The 23,850-nt window shown below is 41.9% G+C and overlaps 3 protein-coding genes across 6 annotated transcripts in view; 1 reads left to right on the forward strand and 2 right to left on the reverse strand.

Annotated features, from left to right (window-relative positions):
* prkdc (protein kinase, DNA-activated, catalytic subunit) overlaps positions 1–18,612 on the reverse strand; it is a 32,629-nt gene extending 14,017 nt beyond the window's left edge. The window contains exons 1-56 of the mRNA XM_025054689.1: positions 18,281–18,612; positions 17,519–17,595; positions 17,330–17,434; positions 16,821–16,895; positions 16,474–16,582; positions 16,281–16,393; positions 15,963–16,062; positions 15,813–15,868; positions 15,620–15,650; positions 15,385–15,542; positions 15,136–15,282; positions 14,731–14,895; positions 14,472–14,640; positions 14,036–14,085; positions 13,786–13,908; positions 13,483–13,632; positions 13,249–13,358; positions 12,996–13,155; positions 12,750–12,836; positions 12,517–12,636; positions 12,263–12,422; positions 12,055–12,158; positions 11,585–11,672; positions 11,334–11,497; positions 11,076–11,228; positions 10,749–10,856; positions 9,796–10,022; positions 9,532–9,626; positions 9,298–9,400; positions 9,077–9,210; positions 8,697–8,927; positions 8,124–8,350; positions 7,837–8,045; positions 7,616–7,748; positions 7,123–7,281; positions 6,583–6,786; positions 6,298–6,486; positions 6,100–6,204; positions 5,390–5,557; positions 4,887–5,222; positions 4,266–4,444; positions 4,004–4,172; positions 3,839–3,904; positions 3,669–3,732; positions 3,434–3,582; positions 3,109–3,249; positions 2,807–2,926; positions 2,563–2,706; positions 2,318–2,469; positions 1,997–2,128; positions 1,713–1,818; positions 1,431–1,555; positions 1,186–1,335; positions 926–1,099; positions 377–475; positions 32–242 (exon numbers count right to left, since the gene is read on the reverse strand). Of these exons, the coding sequence (XP_024910457.1) occupies positions 32–242; positions 377–475; positions 926–1,099; positions 1,186–1,335; positions 1,431–1,555; positions 1,713–1,818; positions 1,997–2,128; positions 2,318–2,469; positions 2,563–2,706; positions 2,807–2,926; positions 3,109–3,249; positions 3,434–3,582; positions 3,669–3,732; positions 3,839–3,904; positions 4,004–4,172; positions 4,266–4,444; positions 4,887–5,222; positions 5,390–5,557; positions 6,100–6,204; positions 6,298–6,486; positions 6,583–6,786; positions 7,123–7,281; positions 7,616–7,748; positions 7,837–8,045; positions 8,124–8,350; positions 8,697–8,927; positions 9,077–9,210; positions 9,298–9,400; positions 9,532–9,626; positions 9,796–10,022; positions 10,749–10,856; positions 11,076–11,228; positions 11,334–11,497; positions 11,585–11,672; positions 12,055–12,158; positions 12,263–12,422; positions 12,517–12,636; positions 12,750–12,836; positions 12,996–13,155; positions 13,249–13,358; positions 13,483–13,632; positions 13,786–13,908; positions 14,036–14,085; positions 14,472–14,640; positions 14,731–14,895; positions 15,136–15,282; positions 15,385–15,542; positions 15,620–15,650; positions 15,813–15,868; positions 15,963–16,062; positions 16,281–16,393; positions 16,474–16,582; positions 16,821–16,895; positions 17,330–17,434; positions 17,519–17,595; positions 18,281–18,443 (7,746 nt within the window). The 5' untranslated portion in view covers positions 18,444–18,612. The remainder of the gene's footprint in view (positions 1–31; positions 243–376; positions 476–925; positions 1,100–1,185; positions 1,336–1,430; positions 1,556–1,712; positions 1,819–1,996; positions 2,129–2,317; positions 2,470–2,562; positions 2,707–2,806; positions 2,927–3,108; positions 3,250–3,433; positions 3,583–3,668; positions 3,733–3,838; positions 3,905–4,003; positions 4,173–4,265; positions 4,445–4,886; positions 5,223–5,389; positions 5,558–6,099; positions 6,205–6,297; positions 6,487–6,582; positions 6,787–7,122; positions 7,282–7,615; positions 7,749–7,836; positions 8,046–8,123; positions 8,351–8,696; positions 8,928–9,076; positions 9,211–9,297; positions 9,401–9,531; positions 9,627–9,795; positions 10,023–10,748; positions 10,857–11,075; positions 11,229–11,333; positions 11,498–11,584; positions 11,673–12,054; positions 12,159–12,262; positions 12,423–12,516; positions 12,637–12,749; positions 12,837–12,995; positions 13,156–13,248; positions 13,359–13,482; positions 13,633–13,785; positions 13,909–14,035; positions 14,086–14,471; positions 14,641–14,730; positions 14,896–15,135; positions 15,283–15,384; positions 15,543–15,619; positions 15,651–15,812; positions 15,869–15,962; positions 16,063–16,280; positions 16,394–16,473; positions 16,583–16,820; positions 16,896–17,329; positions 17,435–17,518; positions 17,596–18,280) is intronic.
* The window catches only part of mkxa (mohawk homeobox a), a 1,121,182-nt gene that overhangs the window by 285,643 nt on the left and 811,689 nt on the right, over positions 1–23,850 (reverse strand). The window lies entirely within an intron of this gene.
* The window catches only part of arhgap29a (Rho GTPase activating protein 29a), a 31,815-nt gene continuing 27,690 nt past the window's right edge, over positions 19,726–23,850 (forward strand). For 2 of the 3 annotated variants that reach the window (XM_008307714.3, XM_025054721.1), the window contains exons 1-2: positions 19,726–20,133; positions 20,955–21,294. In XM_008307714.3, coding sequence (XP_008305936.1) covers positions 21,018–21,294 — 277 coding nt within the window. In that variant the 5' untranslated portion in view covers positions 19,726–20,133; positions 20,955–21,017. The remainder of the gene's footprint in view (positions 20,134–20,954; positions 21,295–23,850) is intronic. The other variant, XM_025054722.1, reaches the window with a different exon arrangement.

The following is a 23,850-nucleotide window of genomic DNA, read 5'->3' on the forward strand; positions in this document are numbered from 1 at the left end:
TACCAATATCTGATATGGATATACAGCCTACCTGGAAAGTACACTCCGACAGGGGATACTCGAACATGTTACGATTGAAGTCAGGACTCTGGCTGGTCATCTCCAGCAGCAGGTTGGTAGCCAGGCTTAGGAAACACCTTTCTATTTGACAGGAGTACAAGGACTGAAGCACCGTCAACATTCGGTCAAGGGTGGCAGTAGGAAGACGCTTCTCCTGACTCCAGAAGTTACGCACATACAGCCTTAAAAAGAAAGAAAAGAAAAAGTACCATGTTGTAATTCATACATGCATCATGAACAGCTTCAAAACGAATACTGATTCTAGGACTTAAAAGGCTACGATACTGAAGACGGAGAAGTTTTGTAAGAGTCTTACTGGAGGCCCTGGTTTTCCTCAGCCAGTCCCTGAAGAAGCGTTTCTTTCGCTGCGTTCAAAATCTCCACTGAAGTGCTGTCTTCCATACTCTCTGCATCACTGGAAGGACACGGAACATCAGTAGAATCATTCATTCAGTCTATCATTCATTCAGATACATTTTTGCATCACAAATTCTGGCGACCTCTGAGACATTTTTTTGTCACATGATTCCAGCTGTAATTCATTGAAAAAAATATTTTATCATATTTTGTTTTTAAATAATTTACTAGACATTTCAGGTGACTGCATTTGAATTCCATGTGACATCATGTGGGGGTTGCGACCCCTAGGTTGAAAAACACCGGCTTAGTCCTTTTTTGAGGGCTGGAGATAGGAAGACTTTCCAGGGAAAACCCCCAGACACAAGCAAAAAAAAAAAAAATCTAGCTATTGAACTTGTGACTTTGTTGATGTAAGGCAAGAGAACTAACCGCTCCACCACCGTATGGCCCTCATGTGTCATTTGTTTTAATCTACACTGCCATTCAAATCAGTCTACGGCCTGACCTATAGTTGTCCTGGATCCACATCAGGATGTCGTACATCCTCTCCCTGCACACGGGGGAAGGATGGGAGACAAAAGCGGTCACGGCTCCTGTGAGCTCCTGAAGCTGAAGCGGAGTCAGGAGGCCGAGGATCTTGTGGATTATGTCCAGACACATTCTCTGTCTGGCTTCGTCCCTGAGTGAAGAAAAGACTCATCAGTTACAGTAACAGTTACGGCCAAAAGTCCAAAAGACAAACGGGCATCGGCGTGAGTGCGGCACCTGTGGCTCATCATCTGGACGAAGCCCGACGTCTTCAGCTGCATGAATACGTCCGGTATCACCTCGGCTCGGCTCAACACACACTCCAAACAGTCGGTCTTCAAGACGCCGTGCAGCTTCGGCAGCATGAAGAACACGTGATTCATGAAGCTGTGAAAATGAACAGGATACCAAAGTCGACTATATCAAAAGCAATAATGAATTGATTTATGCTGCAGGGAAAATGAACATGAAAATGAACTCACCGATCCATAAACGGAGGGAAGTGTTTGGACACTTTATTCAAGCAAATTATGAACTTGTCATCCAGGTTTTTTTTCTGCAGGTTCGTTATCTTACTCGCAGCTAGACTGAGGAGTTGCTGACGCTCCTGTAGAAAAAGAAAAATATATTTTAAAAAAATGACGTCAAAAAACATGCGATCACCTTCGATTTCCGCTTTCGAAAGGTAAATATACAAATGACTAAAATGATTTCTGTCGCATAAAAAAAAAAACAGAGGCGAAACGAATTCAGCGAACTCATACGTTATCGGCCATGTTCTTCAGGATGAGGCCGATAATCTCGGCGGCGGCGGAGTACACGTCTTTGTACCTCACAAAGGACAAATTGTTGGTGAGACTCTGGATGTACCTAAGGGACGGTACACACAGAGAAGTACTTTTAGAGCAATCCGTGAGACGGTAGCTGAAATCACAATTAATCGTGAATAATCATTATTATTCGCGTTGCAATGGAAATTTCAGCTTGAGATCTGAAAATTCTTGATCAGATTTTTAATGTGTACATTTTGACAGCCCCCAATATTTACCGCTCGTATTCAATTCCACATGAGATGTCATATGCTGGCAGTTTATTCGCCAGAATGATTCCGAGCAGCTGAAGTCCAACCGAGTTGTCTTTGCCGTTTGGGTCGCTGCCACAAAACCGGTCAAATATGACACTGGGGAAACAGAAGGATAAAGCAAAGAATTTGGTTATTTGTGTTTCGTAAAAAAAAAAAATAAACAAAATACTCGACCAATAATATCAGCCGACCGATATTAGCACGATTATGTAATATCTATAAAAATCGTTATCAGTTTTTCCTCCTATAATGAAAACCCGATAACGCGACGTTTGGAGGTCCTACCTGTACGGCACGTGCAGACAGTCCTTCCAGCACTCCACCATGGTGCGAATGATCTCCAGGTTGTGTCGGAAAACCGCCTTCTTGGAGTGGAAGCTGTTCTTGATCAGGAACTCAAACAGGCGGTTGGCCAGAACCTCATCTCTCGGGTTCCCCTGGTGGTGACCGGACGCTACGTTACATCTCATTCGTAATTCAAGTTAAAGCTATTCACATGATGATGATGATGACTTTCGTGTCTCAAAAACCTTGGGACTGGCCAGGCTTGTCCAGGAGAGCACGGTGACCACGATGTCCACCACCATGAAGTGGATTCCCACTCCTCCGTTTTTCTCGGAGACGACGAGCTGCAGCAGCGGCCCCAGCCAGTGTTTGGAGTACTGTCGGAAGACCTGTTGCGAAGATGCAAAGATTTTAACGCGTGTCCAGGCACATTACTGTCAATTTAACTGTTACATAACAACGATTGTTCACAGAATGATAGGAGGTCACCTCCTCTGTGTTGATGACCAGTTTGGCGACGAAGAGTCGTATGTTCAGGGGCGTTGCCGGATTTGACAGTTTAACGTGAAGGAATTTCATCCACGGAGGAAGTTCACTTGGTGGGTTTCCCTGCGCCGTGAACATAAAGAGTTGGGGACGGCATCGGAATAATAATATAAAAAATAATATCTCTTGGATAGATACGTAGATGGATGGATAGATAGATAGATACATTTATAAATACTTAAAATGTGATCGTATGACCGCAACAAAGACGTCCAAACTTGCCGACTTCTTCCTGCGCCACTGACCTGTTCCGATTTCGGTGTGATGTTGTTCCTCTGCATGTGTTCGACGAGGGCGATCATGGCCGCCATGCACTCGTGTTGGTTGAGCTCATCCATCTCCAAATCCACCATCGCATCCGTGGAGGGACTTCTGTCCTCTGTCTCCTGTACGCGTGAAGACGAGGAAAACCTGGACTCATCATTGTGTCATGGCATCCATTTACCCATCATGCACCTGTGTTAGGTGTCCAGTGTTCAGGACTGGTCTATTCATAGTTTACATTTTGACGAACGGTGTCATTAACATTAACTAATCAACAGCAGTGAGGCAGGAGATCACACGACTAACTCTTTTGGCTGGGACTCGTCTTCGTCCCTCCGGGTTTTGGGAACTGAAGGAGAAGCTCTGGACGCCGGTGGAGAAATCGAACTGACTCATCTCCTCGCTCAGGCTGCTGTCGGCCATGTAAGACTGGGAGGACAAGTAAACCGGTGCTTCTGTGGAAACCACACACACCAGGTTGAGTGCACATCAGTATTCGTAATAACAGTACGGTGAATCATCAGAGGTGAACTGTAAAGACCTCCGTTGTCCTCGTTGACTTCACTTCGAATCATGATATATTTCTTTTTCCTCTCAAGAGGAACCTGTATAAAAAGAAGCAGGAATTAATGAAAGGAATGAACGACAACAGAAGCTAAAAATACTATGTTTTTTTTTTGTTCGTTTAGAGAGAAAAAAAAAAATTTGTACCTCAATTTCCACTGGGAAATTGTAACTCCTGTCAACGTCTATGAGATTTTCCAGGATGAACTGATTCTGGGCAGAAAAAAAAAAAACCAACAATCAGTGAAGTTTTTCAGCTATTGGTCTCCTTACATTGATTTGAAATCATCAACAGAAAAAACAACAAAGTACCTTCTCTGGTTTCTCGCTGAAGAGGAAACCATTGAAGAACTTGGCTTCGCTGAAACAGCAGCTGATGACGGCGATGGCGCAGTTGTACGCGGCACAGTGATACTGTCTCCTGAGTTCAAGCAGCTGAGTCTCGCCGGCCATGTTCTCAGTGAAAGCTTCAAAACACGACCTGGTTCGAAAAAAAAAACGAAAAAGTACATCATTAATCCATTAACCTGCTCCAAATCAACACAGCCTCTGCTTTGAATCCGGAGCTTCGTACTTGATCAGCGCCTTGGACAGCTCGTTCCCTTCCGTTTTGTCCGCGCGACAGTGGGCTCGGTTAATGCGGGAATCCTTGGAATAGACCTCTTCCTTCGGAAGTCGGGAGTAAAGCAGCTCCATCAGTTTGTAGCAGCAGTTCTTCTTCAGCAGCTGGACCTCAAAGGCTGTTTCACTCAACTGAAAGTGAGAAAATAAGTCTATAATTAATATGATCTTTCGCTACATATGAGCTGTTCTAACAAATATAACAGCATACAAATGTGTATTATATATGTATTATTATAGGAATTGTATTAATATTATTAAAATAAATCAATAAAATAAGTTGCAATACCGCCATCTAGTGACTTTAACTTGCATTTACAGCCGGTTATCCCTAAAACTATTTTTTTAGGGCACACATCATTTGGGGAAACCCAGGCATTGGATTATGGGTTTTCATTATTGGAGTTCAAGTGTAGTATGAGTATAGTATAAATTAATATATGAATATAAATATAAATACATATATATACATATACACATATATATTATATATTCTGACAGTTCCTTGTTATTTTACGTTACGTATCCATAATTTTAGGTATTGTGGATAAACCATTACGTTCTAAGGACTCACCTTGGTGAAGCGGCTGAGAAGCAACGCGATTATGTCCGAGACATTTGCCACAAAGAAGTCGTTCAGCGCCGCAGCGCCGCAGTGAGAGGCCAGGGGCAGCAGAACTCTGCTGGTCAAGGCCTGCAGCATGTGATTCACCGGCACGTCGCCCTGCTGGATCACACTGTAAACTGCGGAGAGCAGCTGGAGCTGTCGTTCCCTGCTCGACCTTTTCGCAAGTCGTTGGAAACAGATCTGGAACTGCTCCTCCATGATGTGCTTTCTGTCCCGACACAGGATTCCGGACAGCAGTTTCAGCACGAGAGGGGACTGGGAAAGCTCCAGAGCGTCCAACAGCTAAAGAGGTGAACATTTGTAGGTATCTCAACATGATGTTAAATGTCAACAGAATTGTCTCGTTATTTAATATTTTGTGTTTAGTTGTTTTCCACTGGCTTTAACATTTAAGGAAAAAAAAACAATACAAATGTTAAGTTCTTCCACTGAAGAACCAGTCAATTCACCTTACGAACACAGTCCATGTAGTTGTTGCGGTGCAGCGAGCCTTTGGTAAACTCATCCGACTGCATGGGGAAGTGTGACACCACCAGGACGTCCAGGGCTTTCTGCAGCTCGGCCAGCGGTTCCTCGGGAAGGGTCGTGAGGAAGGGCAGAACAAGAAGGGCCTGACTCTGAGCAAATATAACAAAAAAATAACATTAATGAGTCAAATGGAACCAGTAAAAATAAGCGATGTCGGATAAGGTTGGCCGACCGATAATATCGGCCCGATGTTAGCATAATTATGTAACATACTCTTCGCCATCTCTCTTTCACGAAAAGAGCATTATCAAAGATAAACAAGCCTCTAGTCACTAGATGGCAGCATTGCAGCTTACTTTATTGATCTATATTGACAATGAGGGGATTGGGTGCAGAATGCTGGCGCCGGCAATAAATAAAAAAATATGACCAGGCGCTCAATGGTATTTGAATTCTGTCCTCTAGGGGGAGCATGGATAATTGAGAAACACTGCTTTAACCCATCGCCTTAGTGAGCAGGCGGAACTTAACTTCCTTATCTACCAGGCGACCACTACCCCGCTATATCCGTATCGGTTGATGTCGGATTCGGAAATTAAGCGTTTGCACAATATCGGCGTACCAGATATTGGGAAAAAGTTGATATCGGGAATCCTAAAAATGACATAGGAGTCCCCGCTGTGAGTGTTACCTTGAAGTTTAGAGGCAGATTGGTGTCCATCAGCAGCACAGTAAAGGTGGTGAAGACTGGTCTGAATGCATCGTGGTTGACATCAGAGCACACAGAGGAATCGATCTGACAATTCAAAAGAAACCACGGTAACGGAATATTCTGGAAAGCTGTGTTGGTTCTTGATATAGTGGAGTGGTACCAGAGAGGCCATTCTACCTGCAGGAGCTTTGATAGCAGCAGGAGAGTAGCCGTTTTGCTGTCGGGGGTGGCGGAGGGTCCTTCCCACCACGGCTGCAGACTCTTCCACATCTTTAACACCTCCTCAACCAGCTGCTTTCCCTGGGTTTTCCTCAGAGACCTCTCTCTGAAACTGTGGTCCAGCATTCCGTTCAGTAACGCACTCACCTGATGATTCAGAACGAGTACAAAAAAAAAAGATTCTTCAGAGTCGGGGTTTGAACCCTACGTTTAAAAATGTGTCCCGTGAAGATGTAGAGCTACCATGGCTGGATTTCTGGAGGAAGCGTTCACGAGACACGGAACTGCGATTTGAAGACGTTTCAGCAGCTCGGCGTTGACGGTCGTCTGGAAGAGGCTGTAGAAGTATTCGCCGTGTGAGAAGTTCAGGACGTTCTGGCTGTTGCTTCCCGACATGGTCACCGACAGTGAGATGGTGTTTAACAGCAGGTCCACCAGCTGCTCACTCTGCCACAGACAAAAGAATCAAACACTCCTGCCTTTCCTTTTACCTAGGAATCTCCGACAGACTCTGCCGATTGATATTATCGGCCCGATATTAGCATAACTATGTAATATCAGTAAGAATCGTTATCGGTTTTTCCCTCCGATAATGAAAACCCGATAACGCAATTTCTGGATGTTGCCAAATATTCTGGAATCGCTTGTGGTGTACCGAGACGTTTCCCTCAGTTTTGGTGGCAAACGGCTGCTCGTATCGGTATCGGATGATATCGGAATCGGAAAATACGTGTTTGGGCACAATCCGTAGTACAAACCACAGCAGAGGGTGGAGTCACAAACCTGCTGACTGAGAGCAAAAGAAAGCTGCAGCAGTCCGTCCGCTACCCTCCTGGTGTTTACGTCCAAAGACGGAAGTCCCTTGCGGTCGTCGCCCGGTGCTATGCCTTTGTACACGGTCATCAGAAGTCGAGACCCGAGGGATTTGACGTAGTCCGCATCCTTTGGAAGTAAAACAAACCCAGTAAATGCTTGGCAACTTATTCATCACAAGATGGACACTAGTTTGCATGAAACCACGACACTTGCACCAAACGGAAAACTTCTAAGCCAGTGGTTCCCAAAGTGAGGGTCTGGCCCCATTTTGGGTACACAGACTGGATTGGTTTGAGTTCAATTGTTCTGCCGAGGCAGATCCAGCGACGTGTAAGGAAATATTTCAGTTTGCTGTCCTGTTCAGGCGTAGTTGAAATTAGCATGCAGACGCTCTTGTCATATTATCCAGGGAAAATATTAATAATTTTGGTAATAAACTGAAAGAACAAACAGGACTAACTTGGCCGTGCAGGATAGAGTCCAGGAATCCAGCTCGGTGTATCTGTTTACAGGACGACAGAAGCATTTCCACCTGTACGTGAGAACCCAGAGACCCCGAGCTGTACAGATCCACAGCACACAACTGCTCTACGCTGTGGAGAAACGACAGGAGAAGCTGACAAAACCATTCAGGAAAAAAAAATCAACAAAAAAGATTTTCCTCCTAACATTTGAACGCACCTTTTACGCGAGATCTTCGTCTGCAGGCTGCTTTCAAGATGCGTCCAGTGCGTCGACGACACCAGGGCCTTGAGCAGGGCAACGCACACTTCCGGGAGGTTCCTCATCACCTCAATGTCCGCCATGTTAAATCCAACAGCGGCCGGCTCACACACGGCCAAAGCAGTCAACTCGAAAAACACCGTGCAAAACACATCTGGCTCCAGAATCTGTGAATAAACGACCAAATGAGTGAGCGTGAATTTCTCCAACTTCTTATCGTTGATCAGCACAACTCCCTTTGGTACCTTCAAAAGCTCCTTGTCTCCTTTGACAAGGACCATGGTGGCGAATTCCAACAGGCGGACAGTGATAGTGCACTTGCTGTAGTTGTACTGATCCACCTCTCTGGGACTGAAGTGAGAGACTCTCTCATGGACGGGGAAACAGCTCTGTGCTGCGGCCAGGTCCTGGGTGACCAACTCGGTTAGGAAGAAATGAATAGCTTTCAGAAAACTGGACTCGTCTTTGGTGCCTTGAAGATGAAGGAAAGAAAAAGTCATCACGTTACAAAGTGTGGGTTCGGTCCGAACAACTGTCCAGAAACCCAAGGCAGTGGTTCCCTAACGTTTTCTGCAGTACGAAAACGTAAGGGCTATCGTCGACCCCCTGCCCTTTGTCGACAAATTCACAGATACGGCTCCTACACTCTATATAATATAATAATAATTATTATAATTTTTAATAACCATAATACCAAAAAAAAAAAACAGAGTGTGGAACAAATAATTTTAAAAAATTCTATATTAATCTGACCTGCACCAGGTCCGCACCCCCTACTTTGAGAACCACCGCCTTGAGGAAATCAATCTCTGGCTTACTCAGCATGTGTTGAGGCTTGATGATGTGGAGGCTAATGAAGGTGTTGTAGCAGTCCAGGGCGGCCAGGAGCAGGTCCATCCACTGCAGAGTGGCTCGGACACTGAATGGACCGGTCAGATCCCTGAGAGTGGGCTGAGCCAGGAGCCCTCCGCCCTCGAAGCGCGAGGTCAGGAAGTGTATGCCGTGATCCTTCAGCATGCTGTCCATCCACTGAGGCGGAGACGGCTTTCCTGTTTTGTTTGTCGACAAAAATAATAACAAAATATCACGATATATATATATTTTTATATATATAGCATCAGCTGTAGTGACCTTTTTTTTTATTTTTTTTTATTAATAAGACGACCTTGTAGATCCAACAGTAGGCCGAACTTCTCACCTGGAAGGAGAGGAACGAACTCGTAGAAGAGTTCCATGCATTTGTGGCGACAGTCTGTCTGAGGACGTCCACATTGTTCCAAAAGCCACAGAACCACATCGGACAGGAGGAGTTTTTCATCAGGAGGAAAACCCCTTCAAAAGACAAAGACCAAATGTTATCAAAGACGTTGTACTTTAGGACATTTTCTGTATAGCAGAGAGACATCAGAGAGGACCAACCTCGGGATGCGTCTCTTGGCATTGCGCTGATTGAGGCTGGGGGCCTTGTGTTTGATGATTCTCTTCAGATGGTCAATGGCAGTTTTGCACTGCTGCAGTGTCCCTGGGGAGGACAGAGCGGGATGAATCTATTTATATATTTACTGGTAACTACACTATAAATACAAAGATATGGAGCATTTAATTCAAGTCATTAAAAGAAACGTATAATCAGTGAAGTTGATAAGCGTTTACCCATTGAGCGCTCATCTGAGTGTGCGAGAGCCAGGCTTTCCACAAAAATTACAAGAACTTCGAAAACAAACTGCTCCACCAAAGAATTTTCCTCCCTGTGGAAAAACAAAAGAACATTTATTGCAAAAGCTATAAAATAAAATTTCTCGAAAAATGGGGGGCCTCAACCTCCGGTTTAGGGACCAGTACTGGTCTGTAGGTCGTTTGGTACCAGGTCGAAGTGGGACACAGATAAGACTGTTTAGTGATTCTGTCAAGTCCCACCTGAAGTGTCTGTAGATGCTGTTGAAGGCTAAAGCCGAACCCAGTCTTTTGTAACCATTTGGGTGCAGAGCCAGACTGTAGATTCGTTTGAACAGGGACTTCATATTCGTCGGGCTCTTCTCCTGCTGCTTTGGGGTGGTCTGCTTGATCGACCACTTGACGAACTCTTCGATGCAACGTCCGCAGAAGTCCCTCAGGGTGCTGTCCATGGGGTCAACCACACCATCCTTCAAAAAAAAAGAAAAAAAAAAAAGAAAAGGAATAGCTTCTTTAGGCAAGTGATTCCAGGTACAGTTTGAAACTTTTTGGTTTGGTTCAAACGACCAGTGATCTAAAGTGATCTACCTTCAGTATACTGTACATTAACCATACATCAACCCATATAAACTGGACATATATATACTTTATATATACATTATATGTTGGGGGTGCTCAGCATGTAGCTTTATGGTGACTCATGAATCAACTCTTACAGAATATGGTAAGTAAGTAAGTAAAAAGTACTACTACAGAATTACTTTTATATATATACTGTATATATATATATACATATATACACATATATACATATATACATACATATACACATATATACATATATACATATACATATATACATACATATACATATATATATACATATAAACATACATATACACATATATACATATACATATATATATACATATATATACACATATATATACACATATATACATACATATATATAAAAAATAGATAACAGATAATACAAATACAAATACAAATAGATAATACATATTAGATAATAATAGATAATACAAATACAAATAGATAATACATATATATACCACCATGATCTACCAGCACTCGCGTTGCGAAGAGTGAAGGGTTCATTCTAGACGCAAACAAAAAAATGACATTGCGTAACTTTCAGTGTTACTGTAACAAGTACTGTTTGAAGCCTGACTTACCAATATGGCCTCCAGAACAGCTACCGTGTCCTGGCTTTCGAACTTCTTGTTGTTGGTGAACCAGTGAATCAGCTGCATGACCAGTGGCTCAAAAAGCTGCCTGGTTACCTGCACGAGAGTCAACGTTAATGCTGCTTGGACAGTTGATGACTGAGCTCCTTGACAATATCAGCAGATGAAATGGTATTTTAACATCAGGGACATTACTTTAGGATCTTTTGTAACGGTGTTGAGCGATGGAAGGGCGAATTTGTAATAAAACACAGGAGTGACGTCATTCCAAAAGTCACATGTCTGTCTGTCTGAACTGTGAAAAAGAACGCACACCTGATCGACATCACAGGCAAGACGCAGCAGCACCGGGAACAGCCTCTTGTGTAGCTTGTACATGGGTGGAAGTGCACTCTTCCCTTCCACCATCTGGGCACTTTTCCCGACCATGTAGACCACCAGGCTGTGGAGCAGCTCACATGCTGCCACCTGCAGGAAAGTCAAACAAATGGCATGTTTCTTCAACTTCAAAAACGGACGTTTTAGATTTAAAAATGTGGTTTTCCCCAAATACTGCAGGCAGCGACGACATACTTTGGTTTGTCTGTCACTGGTGGACAGCGCCAGTTCACTGATGCGGGGCAGAAATGGGTCAAGGTAGATGACTGGCTTCATGTCAGTGAAGGGAACTGCAAAACTCAGCCTCCGCTCAGTGTCCCAGGCCACAAATTTCTTCATCATCTCCTCTGACGAAACCACTGGAGACCAAAGAAAAACCAAAACACTTCACATGTTGTAGGTTTAAACACAAAACGAAAAAAAAAAAAAGGTCTAAAAATCCTCACCGGTCACTAGGTTCCTGTTCAGTTTTCCCCCCAAGCGTCCAAGTAGTTTTACTACGCGGAGTCTCACCGCTACAAGAGGAGCATCTTCCTGCCGTTACATACAGGGAACAGCTAAGCAAATCAATGTTTTCACAGACCTGTAATACTCTGTTCAAAGTATAAGTATCATGCAGAGATTAATAATATTTTATAAGGTCCCACTGCATCATTACCACACTGTAATGGTCTGGTTAAGAAGGATAATGCACGTACCACTCGTGGTACTTTGGCGCCATCTAGTGGTACACACATTAAATGACAACATGTACCACTAGAACAGGGATGGCTCGATACAACATTTTCATGTCCGATATCGATACTGCAACTTGGAATATCTGCCGATACCGATATGAATCTGATACCTTTTTTTTCTCCATCCCTAATCTTTGACTGTGGCAGCACATTTAGAGTATTTATCGCACGTCCATTACCGCAGAGAACTGGTTGGATTTCTTCAGAAGCCTTGTCATCACTTTTCTGTAACCCCGACTTGAAGACAGAGAAGACATCACCTCCCAGCTGTTGTCGTCTTTGTCTGAATTCAACAATATTCACAAACCAGTCAGCTCACACCTTTTTTTTTTTTTATTTTGAATAGACAAAAGCGCCTCTCAGTGGCGGGACAATGGATGAACTTACTGCTGCCAGAAGTGTTTTTCAGGTACCCATCCAGAAGAGGCAGGATGTTGGTGTAGCAGGGCTGCAGAGTCTCCAGAGGAATGTGGAAGGACCAGTCTTCAAGGGCGTCCAAGGCCGTGTTGGCCAGAGGAGCATGACTCAGGCCCAGCTTTAAAGCTGCCTAAAAAACAACAACACGTCTATTTTTACTTTCGGCTTAAGGTCGTAACAAACAAGCATTGAAATAAAGAGAAGAACAAAAAAAAAAAAATAACCTCCAGGGCAGGACAATAGGCCTTGACATCCAGAGCTACAATGTTGTGATGCAGCGAGAGGACAAAGGTCAAGCAGGACGACAGCAGCTCGTCTTTGTACTGCTTCAGTCTCACACACACCTGGTGGCGCAAAACACACATTTTGCTAACTTCTTTTGTGCTCCGTGAGTCGTATCAGATATATATATATATATATTACCTGTAAAATGTAAAAAACACTAAAATGATTCTACCTCTTTTCCAAACTTCGAGAAAAGGGCAAAACAAGTAAGTTTCACCGAGTCGGCCTCTGGAGACGCAGCGTTTCTGACGCCGACACCCTGCATGATAATATTGGATTTAATATTTTAATACTGGATCTATAAGACTACGTACGATGAAATATTTGTAATTTTCGTTTTAAAACGCAACCAAAACAACAATATCGTTATTGTGGCCAGAACATCGTGACGGTATTGTATCGCAGACGACCATGTTACCTGGAAGTACTTGATTCTCTTGGCTATTTTCATTGTGAGAGCCAGCAGCTTGTAGAAGCCACTGACAAGTGGATTGTGTATGGAGTGGAGAATGAGTTCATGGCTTAAGGGATACATCCAGGACTGGAAATACTCCACGTGTTTGGTCCGCAGCAACTTACTGCCGAGGAAGGAAACCAAACAAAAAGGTCAAACAGTCAAATCACGTGAGACACAAAGCTGAAGAAAAATGTGTTTTTTGTGTCCACATCACCTGCAGAACTCCACCAAGTTGATGAAGGCTGTAAAGTCTTTGACCTTATTAGGAACCAAATGAGCTGTAGGGTCAGAAGAAGGCAGGATGTGCGCTGCGGCATCTGGAGCCTGGGAAACAACGAAATAATCACACTGAGGATTATGGGTTCAAAAGGATTTCTAAGGTTTAAACGAAGGGACGACTCTCCCTTTTTCGGTGTGACACAAAGTGACGTCAACAAACGGGCCTCACCTCCTCGTCTGTGTTCAGCTTCTGCACGGACAAGTCAAGTTTCTCCACGATTCTGAGAATGGATTTGACCAGCTCGTCGTATAAGAGGCGGCTCAGCGAGACAAGAGCAGAGTTCTGACTTTGAAAATCTCCATCCAGGAAACCGGAATCCTGCGGAGGAAGACGACAAAACAAACAAAAGTTGTTGTTTTTTTTGTTTTTTTTTTCTAGAGGAAGACGACAAAACAAATAAAAGTTGTTGTTTTTTTTGTTGTTTTTTTTTCTTGTCGGTAAAATAGTTCAACAACGAGAAAGGTGTCGTACCTTTAACTGATCGCAGTCCAAAAGTCCTCTAAACAGATCCAGGTAGTTTTCACTCAACGGTACTTTCCACTTTCCCACCTGAACTTGGGTTGACTGAGCGGAACTATTTTCTCCATCTTTGTTCTGTAAATAAAAAAAAAACAACAACTGAAAGCATTTGTTAAAGACTGAAATGAAAGAAAACTGCAAATGACTTTTTTTTTTTTTTTTTAAGGATACAACTTTATGATGTTAATCATCTGACCTGCACCTCGGCGAGCATGATGGGTTTTGAACAGACGCGGATCAAACCCTGGTGCACTGGAATCATACATATATTCATGATATATATTAGAACATGATATATTATATGATATATGTTAGTTTATGATATACATTAGAACACTGACGCACTGCATGTCCACGCTTTTACATCTCAAGTAAACATTTGCTGAGGGCAGTGTCGCACTTATACTCAGGTGTGACATATATATTAAAATATATAATTTCACATGTTTGTTATTTTCACAATTGACAGCCACCAGAGGGCACTCTAGGCTTATGTACCAGTTTCTGCTACTCCTGTACCACTGAAAATTTAGATGTTTATGTTTATGATGATTTTCACACTGACAGCAGCTAGAGGGCACCGGTGCGACTTATAGTCTGGAAAATACAGTAATTGGAGACGCTTGTAATGAACTTACCCACTGAGCCAATGAAACTCCACAACACAGGACCCTTAGAGGCCATGGCCACAAAAACCTTCAGGATAGACCTGCAGCAGGCCGTCTGCATTTTGTCGCTGTACTGAGGGAAGCTGTCGATCTGCACCACGAGGAGACGCTCCAGGAGCGGAGTGTACACCTCTGGGATCTGTAGCCACAAACACAAGGACGGATTTGAAGGGAGACAGTAGGTCATACTGAACCTTAACGCACGTTGCACGAACGTTGTACCCGATACCTTGTCCAGGTGGATCAGGACACTGGCTATGGAGTCTAAGAAGCTGGGCAGCTGGTAGTAGCTGTCGTCCTCGTCATCAGACTCCGTCAGGTACATCTGCTTACAACGCTGAATCAGCTCCGTGTACATCAGGTCCACATCCTGGGGGCAAACCTTCTTGCACGGCTGCGAAGACAAAATACTTTTTCTTTTTTCTCATATAATTATTACTCTCCCTCTCTCTATATATATAAATAAATATATATAAATATATAAATAAATATATATATAAATATATGTATAAATTTATATATATATTTATATAGATACATATCTGTGTGTAAATATACAGTATATCCACAGACATATATATATTATATATTATTAAATATATTATTATACGTCATTAAACATCAGGAAACGTACAGCGGCGAAGAAGCCGTATCCTCGTATGGCGATGGAGAGCTCCTTGTGCGTGGAGTCCATTGTTTTGATGATGCCGCAGAACTTCTGCATGAAGAACTTCAGCTTACTCTTATGCTCCTCCGTGTTTTCAGCCACCAGCAAGGCTACCTGGAAAGAAAAGACCAGTTTGTAGACATACAGGATGAAGGTTGTTATTGTTATGTTCACGCGTGCCCCCTGTTCTGATGAAGACATGGGGAAAGTGTCGACCTGTTTGAGGAAGGCCTCGAGTGCGAAGTAGCTCGTCTTCTTCATCTCGCCGTTGATGTGTCCGCAAAGCTTGGACATGACCTCAAACAAAACCTTGTAGTTGTCAATCAGGCAGCTGCTGAACTGAGACGCATGTTTGGCCAACAGCCTGAGCCCAGCTGTTTGAAACACAGGCACATGAATATTAATGCGGACGCTGACAGTAACCCGGCGATGCTGGGGCGACAGGACTCACCAAAGGTGACAGCGTAGCGACTCATTGCCATCTTGAAAGAAATTAAAGGACAAAAAAAAAAAAAAAAAAAAAAGTTTAGTGCGATAATCACAAAAAAGTTGAACATGACATCCAAACAGTAAATCAGAGTATTTTTCCCCCACTGTGGTACAAATAGAAAATAGATTAAAGGACAGGAAAGAAGGACATTTACCTGAGGATTGACCGCCTTCAGAGCAAACTGAAATATTTCTTTACACGTCGCCGGATCTGCAACATCAGAAAGGGTCAACACAAACGAATCCTCTTGCCGTATCGAGATAACTAAGGCATAAGTGAGAGGATAAGGAAAACGAACAAACACCTTCCTCCATGGTTTTGGTGAAGTTGACCATCACAGCAGTGATTCCTATCAAACATCCTGCGACCACGAAAAGTTTTGGTTCTTTGGTTGATGATGTCATCTGGAAAATCGGGACATGGCACATTAGAATGTGTCAAAGAGAATATTACACCGGCCAGTAATGTTTGTCACATACCTAACGGTCATGTTGCTTTATTCTATGCAAATTTAGGGTCAAATTATTGTATTTCATTTCACTGGAAAACGCTCTATAATTCACTAGTATAAATGTAGAATAGACACTTGATACATAAATGGATACTTATTCCATCAACAAACCTGTTCTTTAAGTTCTCCCAAATACGCTCTGTACAGCTTGTCAGAGTTGTTGACCATTTCGCTTGGATGAACCTCTGCCAGGACTCCCAGCAACTCGTAGATTTTGCCGAGTACTTTTCCAAGAAACAAATGTGCCGTTACAAGGACAGTTGCTTTTCCAGTAGAACTTTCAATACTTTTATTTAACTCTCACCTGAATCTGGGAGTTTGTTTCTTTGAAAAAGTTCACCGTAGAATTTGTCGAACATCTCACTAATTTTGAAATATGCAGCGACACTTGAGGCCTTGGTGATTTGGAGAACCTACAAAGAGAATTTGGCAAGAATAACAGTCCACCAAGTTGGAATACATGTGTGTTTTTAAAGGTCAAATTTTTGTAAGCTTAAATGAAACCAGATTGGTTTCTGATACTATTTATCTCTTACTTGGATTCAGATTTTGGAGCCTTTTTTTTTTCTTTCTTTCTTTGGTTATTTGCATGGACGTCAAGATGAAAAGACAGACAGGAAAATCAACATAGGATAACAAACAGAGACACACCTTAATGAGAAGCTCCATCACTGTGGTCCTACACTTGGCACCTTTATCTTTCACGTACACCACCATGCACGTGTCCTACATTAAAACAAAGAATATAACTGAATTAGCCTTTGTTTACTGCGGGCGTCACAAACTGCTGGTCCGGGGGCCACTTGTAGCCCAAAATAAACCCATATCTGGCCTATGATAATAATCTAATTTACCCTTCAGGCAATTAAAAAAACGACAAAGTAAAATGCTAGTTGAAAACTTAAGAATAGGGGGAAAATGTACTAGCTGTTTACACTTTTAATTGGTGTTTAATTAGTGTTTTATAGTGTATTTCAAAAGGTATATTATCCAAAAATATTTGTTCTAAATTACTGATGCGGCCCTTCAGTGACAGTGATGATAGTGGCCCTCAGCTCATGTGAGTTTAAAACCCCTGGTTTACAGTATCGTTGTGGAAGACAAGCTGATTTAAGAAGCATTATCTTTTTTTTTCTTTCTTTTTTTTTTTGCAAACTTACTTTTAGATCCATGGCATAGGTATTCTCCCAACCTTTAACTTTGTAAGAAACTTTGTCCAAGAACGTCCCCAAAAAACACAGGGACTTCACCCGAGTCTCTTTGAGCTGTAAAATTAGATCATAATGCAATTAGTTTGATTTTATTGTTAACCCAAGATTGGTCTGTGTGATGTCTGATGTCACAGCAACCTCATCTGATGGAAGGGACTTCCTGAGAAAGCTGAGCAAACCATAGTCCTTAGAGAACAATGAGGACATCTGCAAAACTGCAAGAACAAAAAAAAAAGTTGTTTTTTAAATTTTGATACAGTTCAGTTCCCCACATATGAGGATGTGAAGCAGGTGCAGCAATAACTATATGTTTCACATTGTACACATAGTTTTTAGATACACTGCCAATATTTTATTTGCATACAATTAATTTTTGTACTCCGAAAAGGGTAAAAAAAAAAAAGATCTTAGCTGTTTCTTTAGGCACAGACTAGGGTTTTGCATTAGTAAAGCTAACCTCTTAGTCTATAACTAGCTAACTGGAGGTGAAAACTTTGTAACCAAAAAAATTTCACCCTGGCTGTGTAGACTGTGAATAACCAAAACATTTCACCCTGGCTGTGTAGACTGTGAAAGTGATGCCGCAGATTGTAACGTAATTGGCTGGGTTTTGCATTGTTACAAAGTGTCAAAATGTCGTTGGGAAGGTTATTTCTCTGATCAGACCGTACAGGTGCAGTAACCGCACTACTGTACTTCTGTAACTGTTAGCACGCCGCTTGACTTCAGATGCAGCGAGCTGTGATTTGATCATCACACCCACGTGGATGTTAGTTACCGCCCACCATACGGTTTTGGCGGAAGCTATAACTGTGCAACAAAGACAATCCTTGCAAGATGATCGGGACATAGTTTAACATCACTTTTCGTTCATATGTGCAAATCACCCCTCGTCCTTACCCAGGTCATTCTCGGCGGTTGCCAGCATGCACTCCTGCCCCAGATCCCAGACTATGTCCTGACATGTCAGAGCCGCTGATCTGCAGTCCCTATCTGTCAATGCTTCATGAAGTTTAAGGAGGAGACCGTGAATCCCTCCTGCAGTTCCGCTAAGAGACGACATTATCAGGCCGACTTCAGCTCAGCGTCACAATTGACATAAAAACAGTCAAAAAAGAGATGACCCGTGCTTCATGCAGCCATTCAACTCTTACCAGGAACTACAGAACAATGATAAGTAGGAAAAACAACGGAAGACAAAATTAAATTTCAAAATAAAAGCGTCATTTCCCTCTGCTTTTTTTTTACACGACAGCGTTCAGGGATATGAACTTTAAAGTATCAGCGCTAATTTCTACATTAACTGAAGATATACGATATATTAAATTCTATTTGACTTTATTGAAACAATATTTTAATTAACCTCTGGTGCAATGACTTTAGTTTGCCAATAGAATGTGTACAGAACAGAGGACCGCGAAGGTACAGTTGGGCTGTCATTTCATTTTTAGTTAATTGGAATGCTAATTATTCAATGCTAATATAACACTTCGGGCAAATTTTACCAAACAAACCACCGCTTACATTCAATTTAACTATCACGCTTTAAATTTAAAATAATTTGGTTAAAAATAAGCATGCGTAAACTTAAGAAGTTTTGGGGGGCGTTTTGTTGTAAGCGTTTGTTAGCATTAGCATTGATATCAGTAGGACATGTTTAAAACATAAATGTAAAAATATGAGCCTGTGTATAATTTCAAGCACCGAATGCAAAAACAAACGTTCATAGGACCATTTTTTATTACAAAACACATTTAAATTTGCCGTCTTTACAACCAGTAATTACGGCGTAAAAACACAAGTAGACCGCACAGACAGTACCAATACATTATAATTGCGCTTATATAGTAGACGTGCAGTAACTTAAAGTAACCACTAGGTGGCAGCCAATTCCCATAACAACATACCAATATTTCCTACATCTTACCCATTGCACCTTAATAAGATTAATTTTGATTTTTAAAATAACGCTTTATTTACAGGAGATGTAAAAACTGTTAAGCATGAAACAATTAACAAATTAATTTAGGGGCTGTGCAAAATATAGTTTGCTGCCAGACACCAGGAACAGAAGATTTGATTTGTTAACACAACAGTGTGTCTACAGCTGGTGTAAAAAACTGTAAAACACGCAGCAAATTAGTGTAGAAACTGAACAGCGATGACTCATAAGCATAACGAGGCTCTCTCAATGTATTTTATTTTCATAAATAGTGCATATTTTATTTTATTTTAATTTGTCGTCTACTCTTACCCGCGACATTTATTTTGAAAGCAACGACAGGATGTTGGTCGTCTTATTTTGAAACGCTTGGAGTTTTAACATTCCAGACACCTGTTGTAAGTTGGAGACGCCACAGAGGGATTCGTTCAGAGTTCCACTGGACAGCGCTAGGATAGAGCGGAATTGGGAGAGTGAGTCAGTGAGTGAGTGAGTGTGCGTGGGCGCAGACATCAGCTGTGGAGGAGAGCACATACCGATCCGTGATCGTGGATTCATTCTTCTCCAACTTTTCCCGTGGTTGGATTTTCTTTCGAATGTTTCAGCTGGGATGTTTGAAAAAGTAGCGACAGATTTGGGTAGGTCTACCCCGATGAGTCTACACTGAGTTTGGGAGACATTTTCTACATGCAAACCGCATCTTGGTAAAGAATGTAGCCCTTCTTTAACCGGACATCCACAGAGACCGATCTCCAGCCGAAATTCGCTCACGTTAAGGATTGCTTCGTCTCGCTGCTTTGTCCGATCATAGGTATGTTGTATTACTTCTGTATAAATCCGCACATGTGTATTTTCTGGACACCGATCAGTCAGTCAGTAGTCACTTTAAGGGCGTTTAATAGCCAGTATATACAATATTTATTCACAGCTATATGCAATTGAAAAATATAGAAGTGCTAAGATCTGAGAAAATATTTTAAATCTACATTCCTTTTCACATAACCTAATAATGAGCCTGAAAAATACCAACACCACAGACTAAAGTGGGAGCTATTAAGAAAAGTATGCCCTTGTCTTGTAAATATATACATTTTTTTTTACATAACAAACATATAATGTTTAATATTGATTTACACTTTCAAAAAGATCTTCCCGGTATGTTTGACATCCCTGATCTCATTTTTTTTTTTTTACACATCTGAAATCTACCTTTATCTAAATCTAATGTGTAATGTTTGTGTTATATAGCAGTGGTTCTCAAACTGTAGTATGCGTACCACCAGTGGTACGTGAGCGCTCTCTAGTGGTACGCGGGGAAAATTCATATTTTCATTTATTTTCTTTTTTTTTATTTATATTTACATTTTCAATTGAATAAATCTGAAACATACCATGCACAATTAATACAACATTTAAACATAAACACCTTTATAAACATTTATTAACATAGAGAAGGCCTATGCTGCTATATTCTAATGTTGGTCATCATAGTGGTATTCAGAGAGCTCCATGTTTTCACAGAGTATAAAAAGTTTGAGATCACTGTTCTATAGCATTAGGTCGTATTTATGTCACTTTTAGCATTTTCCTTTTTTTTTTCCATTATTTTTTTCCATTAAAATCATGTTGCAGGTTCAAGTCTAAAACCAAATCCTCACCAGTTCCCAGGCCTGACGGCCGAAAGACCATTAAGAGATGCTGGCTGCCATGCTGCGCCAGAGCTCTGGTGGAGGATCATGCAGCAGTGCTGGGAGCAGCGGAGTAGGAACCAAAATCTCCTCGGGTATCTCCCGCCTCTCTGTCTCCAGCGCCGGGTCATCGGGCCCCGCTCGGATTTCCAAGAGCGGCTCGGAGAGCGCGGACGGCCCGGATACCCCCACGTCGGACCCTCACTACATTCTGCAGCTCGTCAGCGACGTGCGCAAATTTGCTGATGTGCTTCTGCAACTCAAGGAAGTTTTCGGCTCCAAAGGTAATTTTATGGCGAGTGTGAACCCTGTTGCGTTTGTAACTTTCTTAAGAAAAAATGTTTGTATTGTATTTTTTTTTAATTGCAGTAATCAGTGAGTTGCTGAGTTCAGCCGCCGTCCCTGCTTTTCACCAGTGTTTGTGGAGAGAGCCTGTTAATGATTTGTTGCCACAACAGCTGACTGCTGTGTGTGTGGATTTTTCAATAAGTTACACATGTGAGCGCTTTCAGGTATTACCAGTTTAATTTAGTTCTTCTAATATGTGCAATAGCGTGGCCACGGGTTTGGCGTTCAGTCTCTGAACTCTCGTTTTTTTTTAACGTGTGAAAGTCTGAAAATGAACAGTAGGTTTTTTTCAACGTTGGTGTTTGTTTTATCCAGTGCGCTGTTGTCAATTTCACCACAGTGTACACAGACCGGGGCATATCTCTCTGTTTTGCCCCACTGTGGCCTTGGCAGCACGGTCAGTCAACCAGACTTATCTTACAATCTCTAACTGGATGTTTGGACGTCTTTCTTTTTTTCATGTGAAAAAAAAAAAAACAGTCTGCGTTTGAAAGGCTTCTTTATTTTGTGTTAATCTATGATTGATCGGGGAAAAAACGAAATCTTTAGTCAAATCAAAGACTCGGCAAACCACAAACTAATAGACTTCTGTTTGTCAGTGACAAAATGAAACAGTTTCCGGCTCAGTTGAAGTACGAAGACTCCTCGGAGCGATATTTAAAGTTTGAGGCTGTTCCACATAACTTTTGGCTTTTGGAGCACTGGTAGAAAAGCTCCAAATCAGGTGTCAACAACTATATTTGTCGGAAGGCCAGACATTTTCTGCACAGATTTTGGAGCTGGAAATAAAATTCACATTTTTGTGCAGCATTATTATTTGACGTTTATTTTGGAATCCAGTCATGGGCCTGATTGGACGGTTTCGCGGGCCATATTTAGCCTGTGGGCCACCAGTTGATAATGAATGTGTTAATTATTTAGGTTTAAGGTGCATGTGGTAGGTCATGTGATTTTTTTTTTTTGTTTTTTTGGCTCTGTTTTCTCCCACGAGGACTCTGACATAATCTCCCATCCTTGTGGCAGGAATCTGCCGCTTTTATCTCTCCTTTCTTTTTCTGGAGAGGTCAGCCAAGGTGCTTGACCCGGCTGGACAGGCTGGCAGTGTTGAGAGCAGGGCTTGCTGTGACCTGTCAACATGCCAGGGCACAGATCAAAGTAGAAAACCATCACGGGCCGGGGATGAATGTCTGCATCCTTTTTTGGTAGCACGCTGCAATTTCATCGTCTGACTTTCCGACAGGGGTCAACCAACCTGATAATTTGACGGTTTCATAGCCATTAGTGCGTGTGCAGGTTTTTTTTTTTGCGATGTTGTGGGGTTACAAAGTTGTCATACTAGACATTCTGCTCTTGTTCCTCATCATCTGGAAACCAGTTTACGATGTGTTTGCCTAACAAAGCCACGGTGCACAAGACTGTATGTACAAATAATATCAGGGAGGGGTGATGACTCACCGACGATAATTATTGCCCTAAAATGATTTCCTGGACCAAAAAAAAAAAAAAAAAAACACAAACAAAACAATGCATCGAATCTGCTCACTTTCTGTCCAAAAGAAAAGTGAAATCCAAAAATGAACGCAACTTTTTGTAGTTCATGGTGCACTAATTTTAAATAATTTTTCAAATTATTTGATCATAATTTTAACCATGAATATATTTTTTTTTTTTTTCTAAATAATTTTTCAAATTATTTTAACCATGAATATATATATATTTTTTTTCCTATGATAACTCATCATAATCTTACTATTTCTTTGTTGACAGTAAAAAAAAAAAAAAAAAGAAACAAACAAATTTTTTAAAATATCCTTAAAATCGTACATGGATGATAACGTTGAGGTAATACTAGTGCGCGGGCGTGTCTTTATTTCCTGAAATCATATGTGATGGTTTTTGATGCCAGCTGGTTTTTCTAAATCCTATTATTTTATTAGACGCTTCAGTGGCTGCACATAATTAGCAACTTCAGCCACTTGGCACAGGCTCAGGTATTTAATTACTGCCACTTCAATGGTTACGTACGAACACAAGGTCTGCCTTGTGTTCGTACGTAATCACTGAAGTGAATTCCCCCCGTGAAATTTTTATTTTATTTTTTATAAATTCTGGAAATGGCAAATCTGGTAATTATTCTTTGTTTGTTTCCTAACAGTTGCTTTTTTGCGTCGTATACTGACTTGTGTGAAGTTTAAACCAGGTGCAGTTCTCGACCCCCGTTCCCCCCGTTTAAAATGACCTGTCAACCGCGAGGACGTGACACCGATCGTCTTCGTATCCCGACGTGTTACCGCTAAATGGGCCGATCGTCACGGGAAGTCTCCGTATCCCGACGTGTTACCGCTAAATGGCAGCTTGTACAGAAATCCTACTTTCCCATGTCATGGAGTGTTGGTGCAGGATGAGTCCCTGGTGGGGAGGGGGTGCTTGGGTCCATTCCATCTATTTATAGACAAGTTGAATTTTTCTAGCAAGGCCTTAAATGGTAATTA

The sequence above is a fragment of the Cynoglossus semilaevis genome, chromosome 3 (assembly GCF_000523025.1).
Source record: "Cynoglossus semilaevis isolate Cse_v1.0 chromosome 3, Cse_v1.0, whole genome shotgun sequence".
In the NCBI taxonomy this organism is placed as follows: domain Eukaryota; kingdom Metazoa; phylum Chordata; class Actinopteri; order Pleuronectiformes; family Cynoglossidae; genus Cynoglossus; species Cynoglossus semilaevis.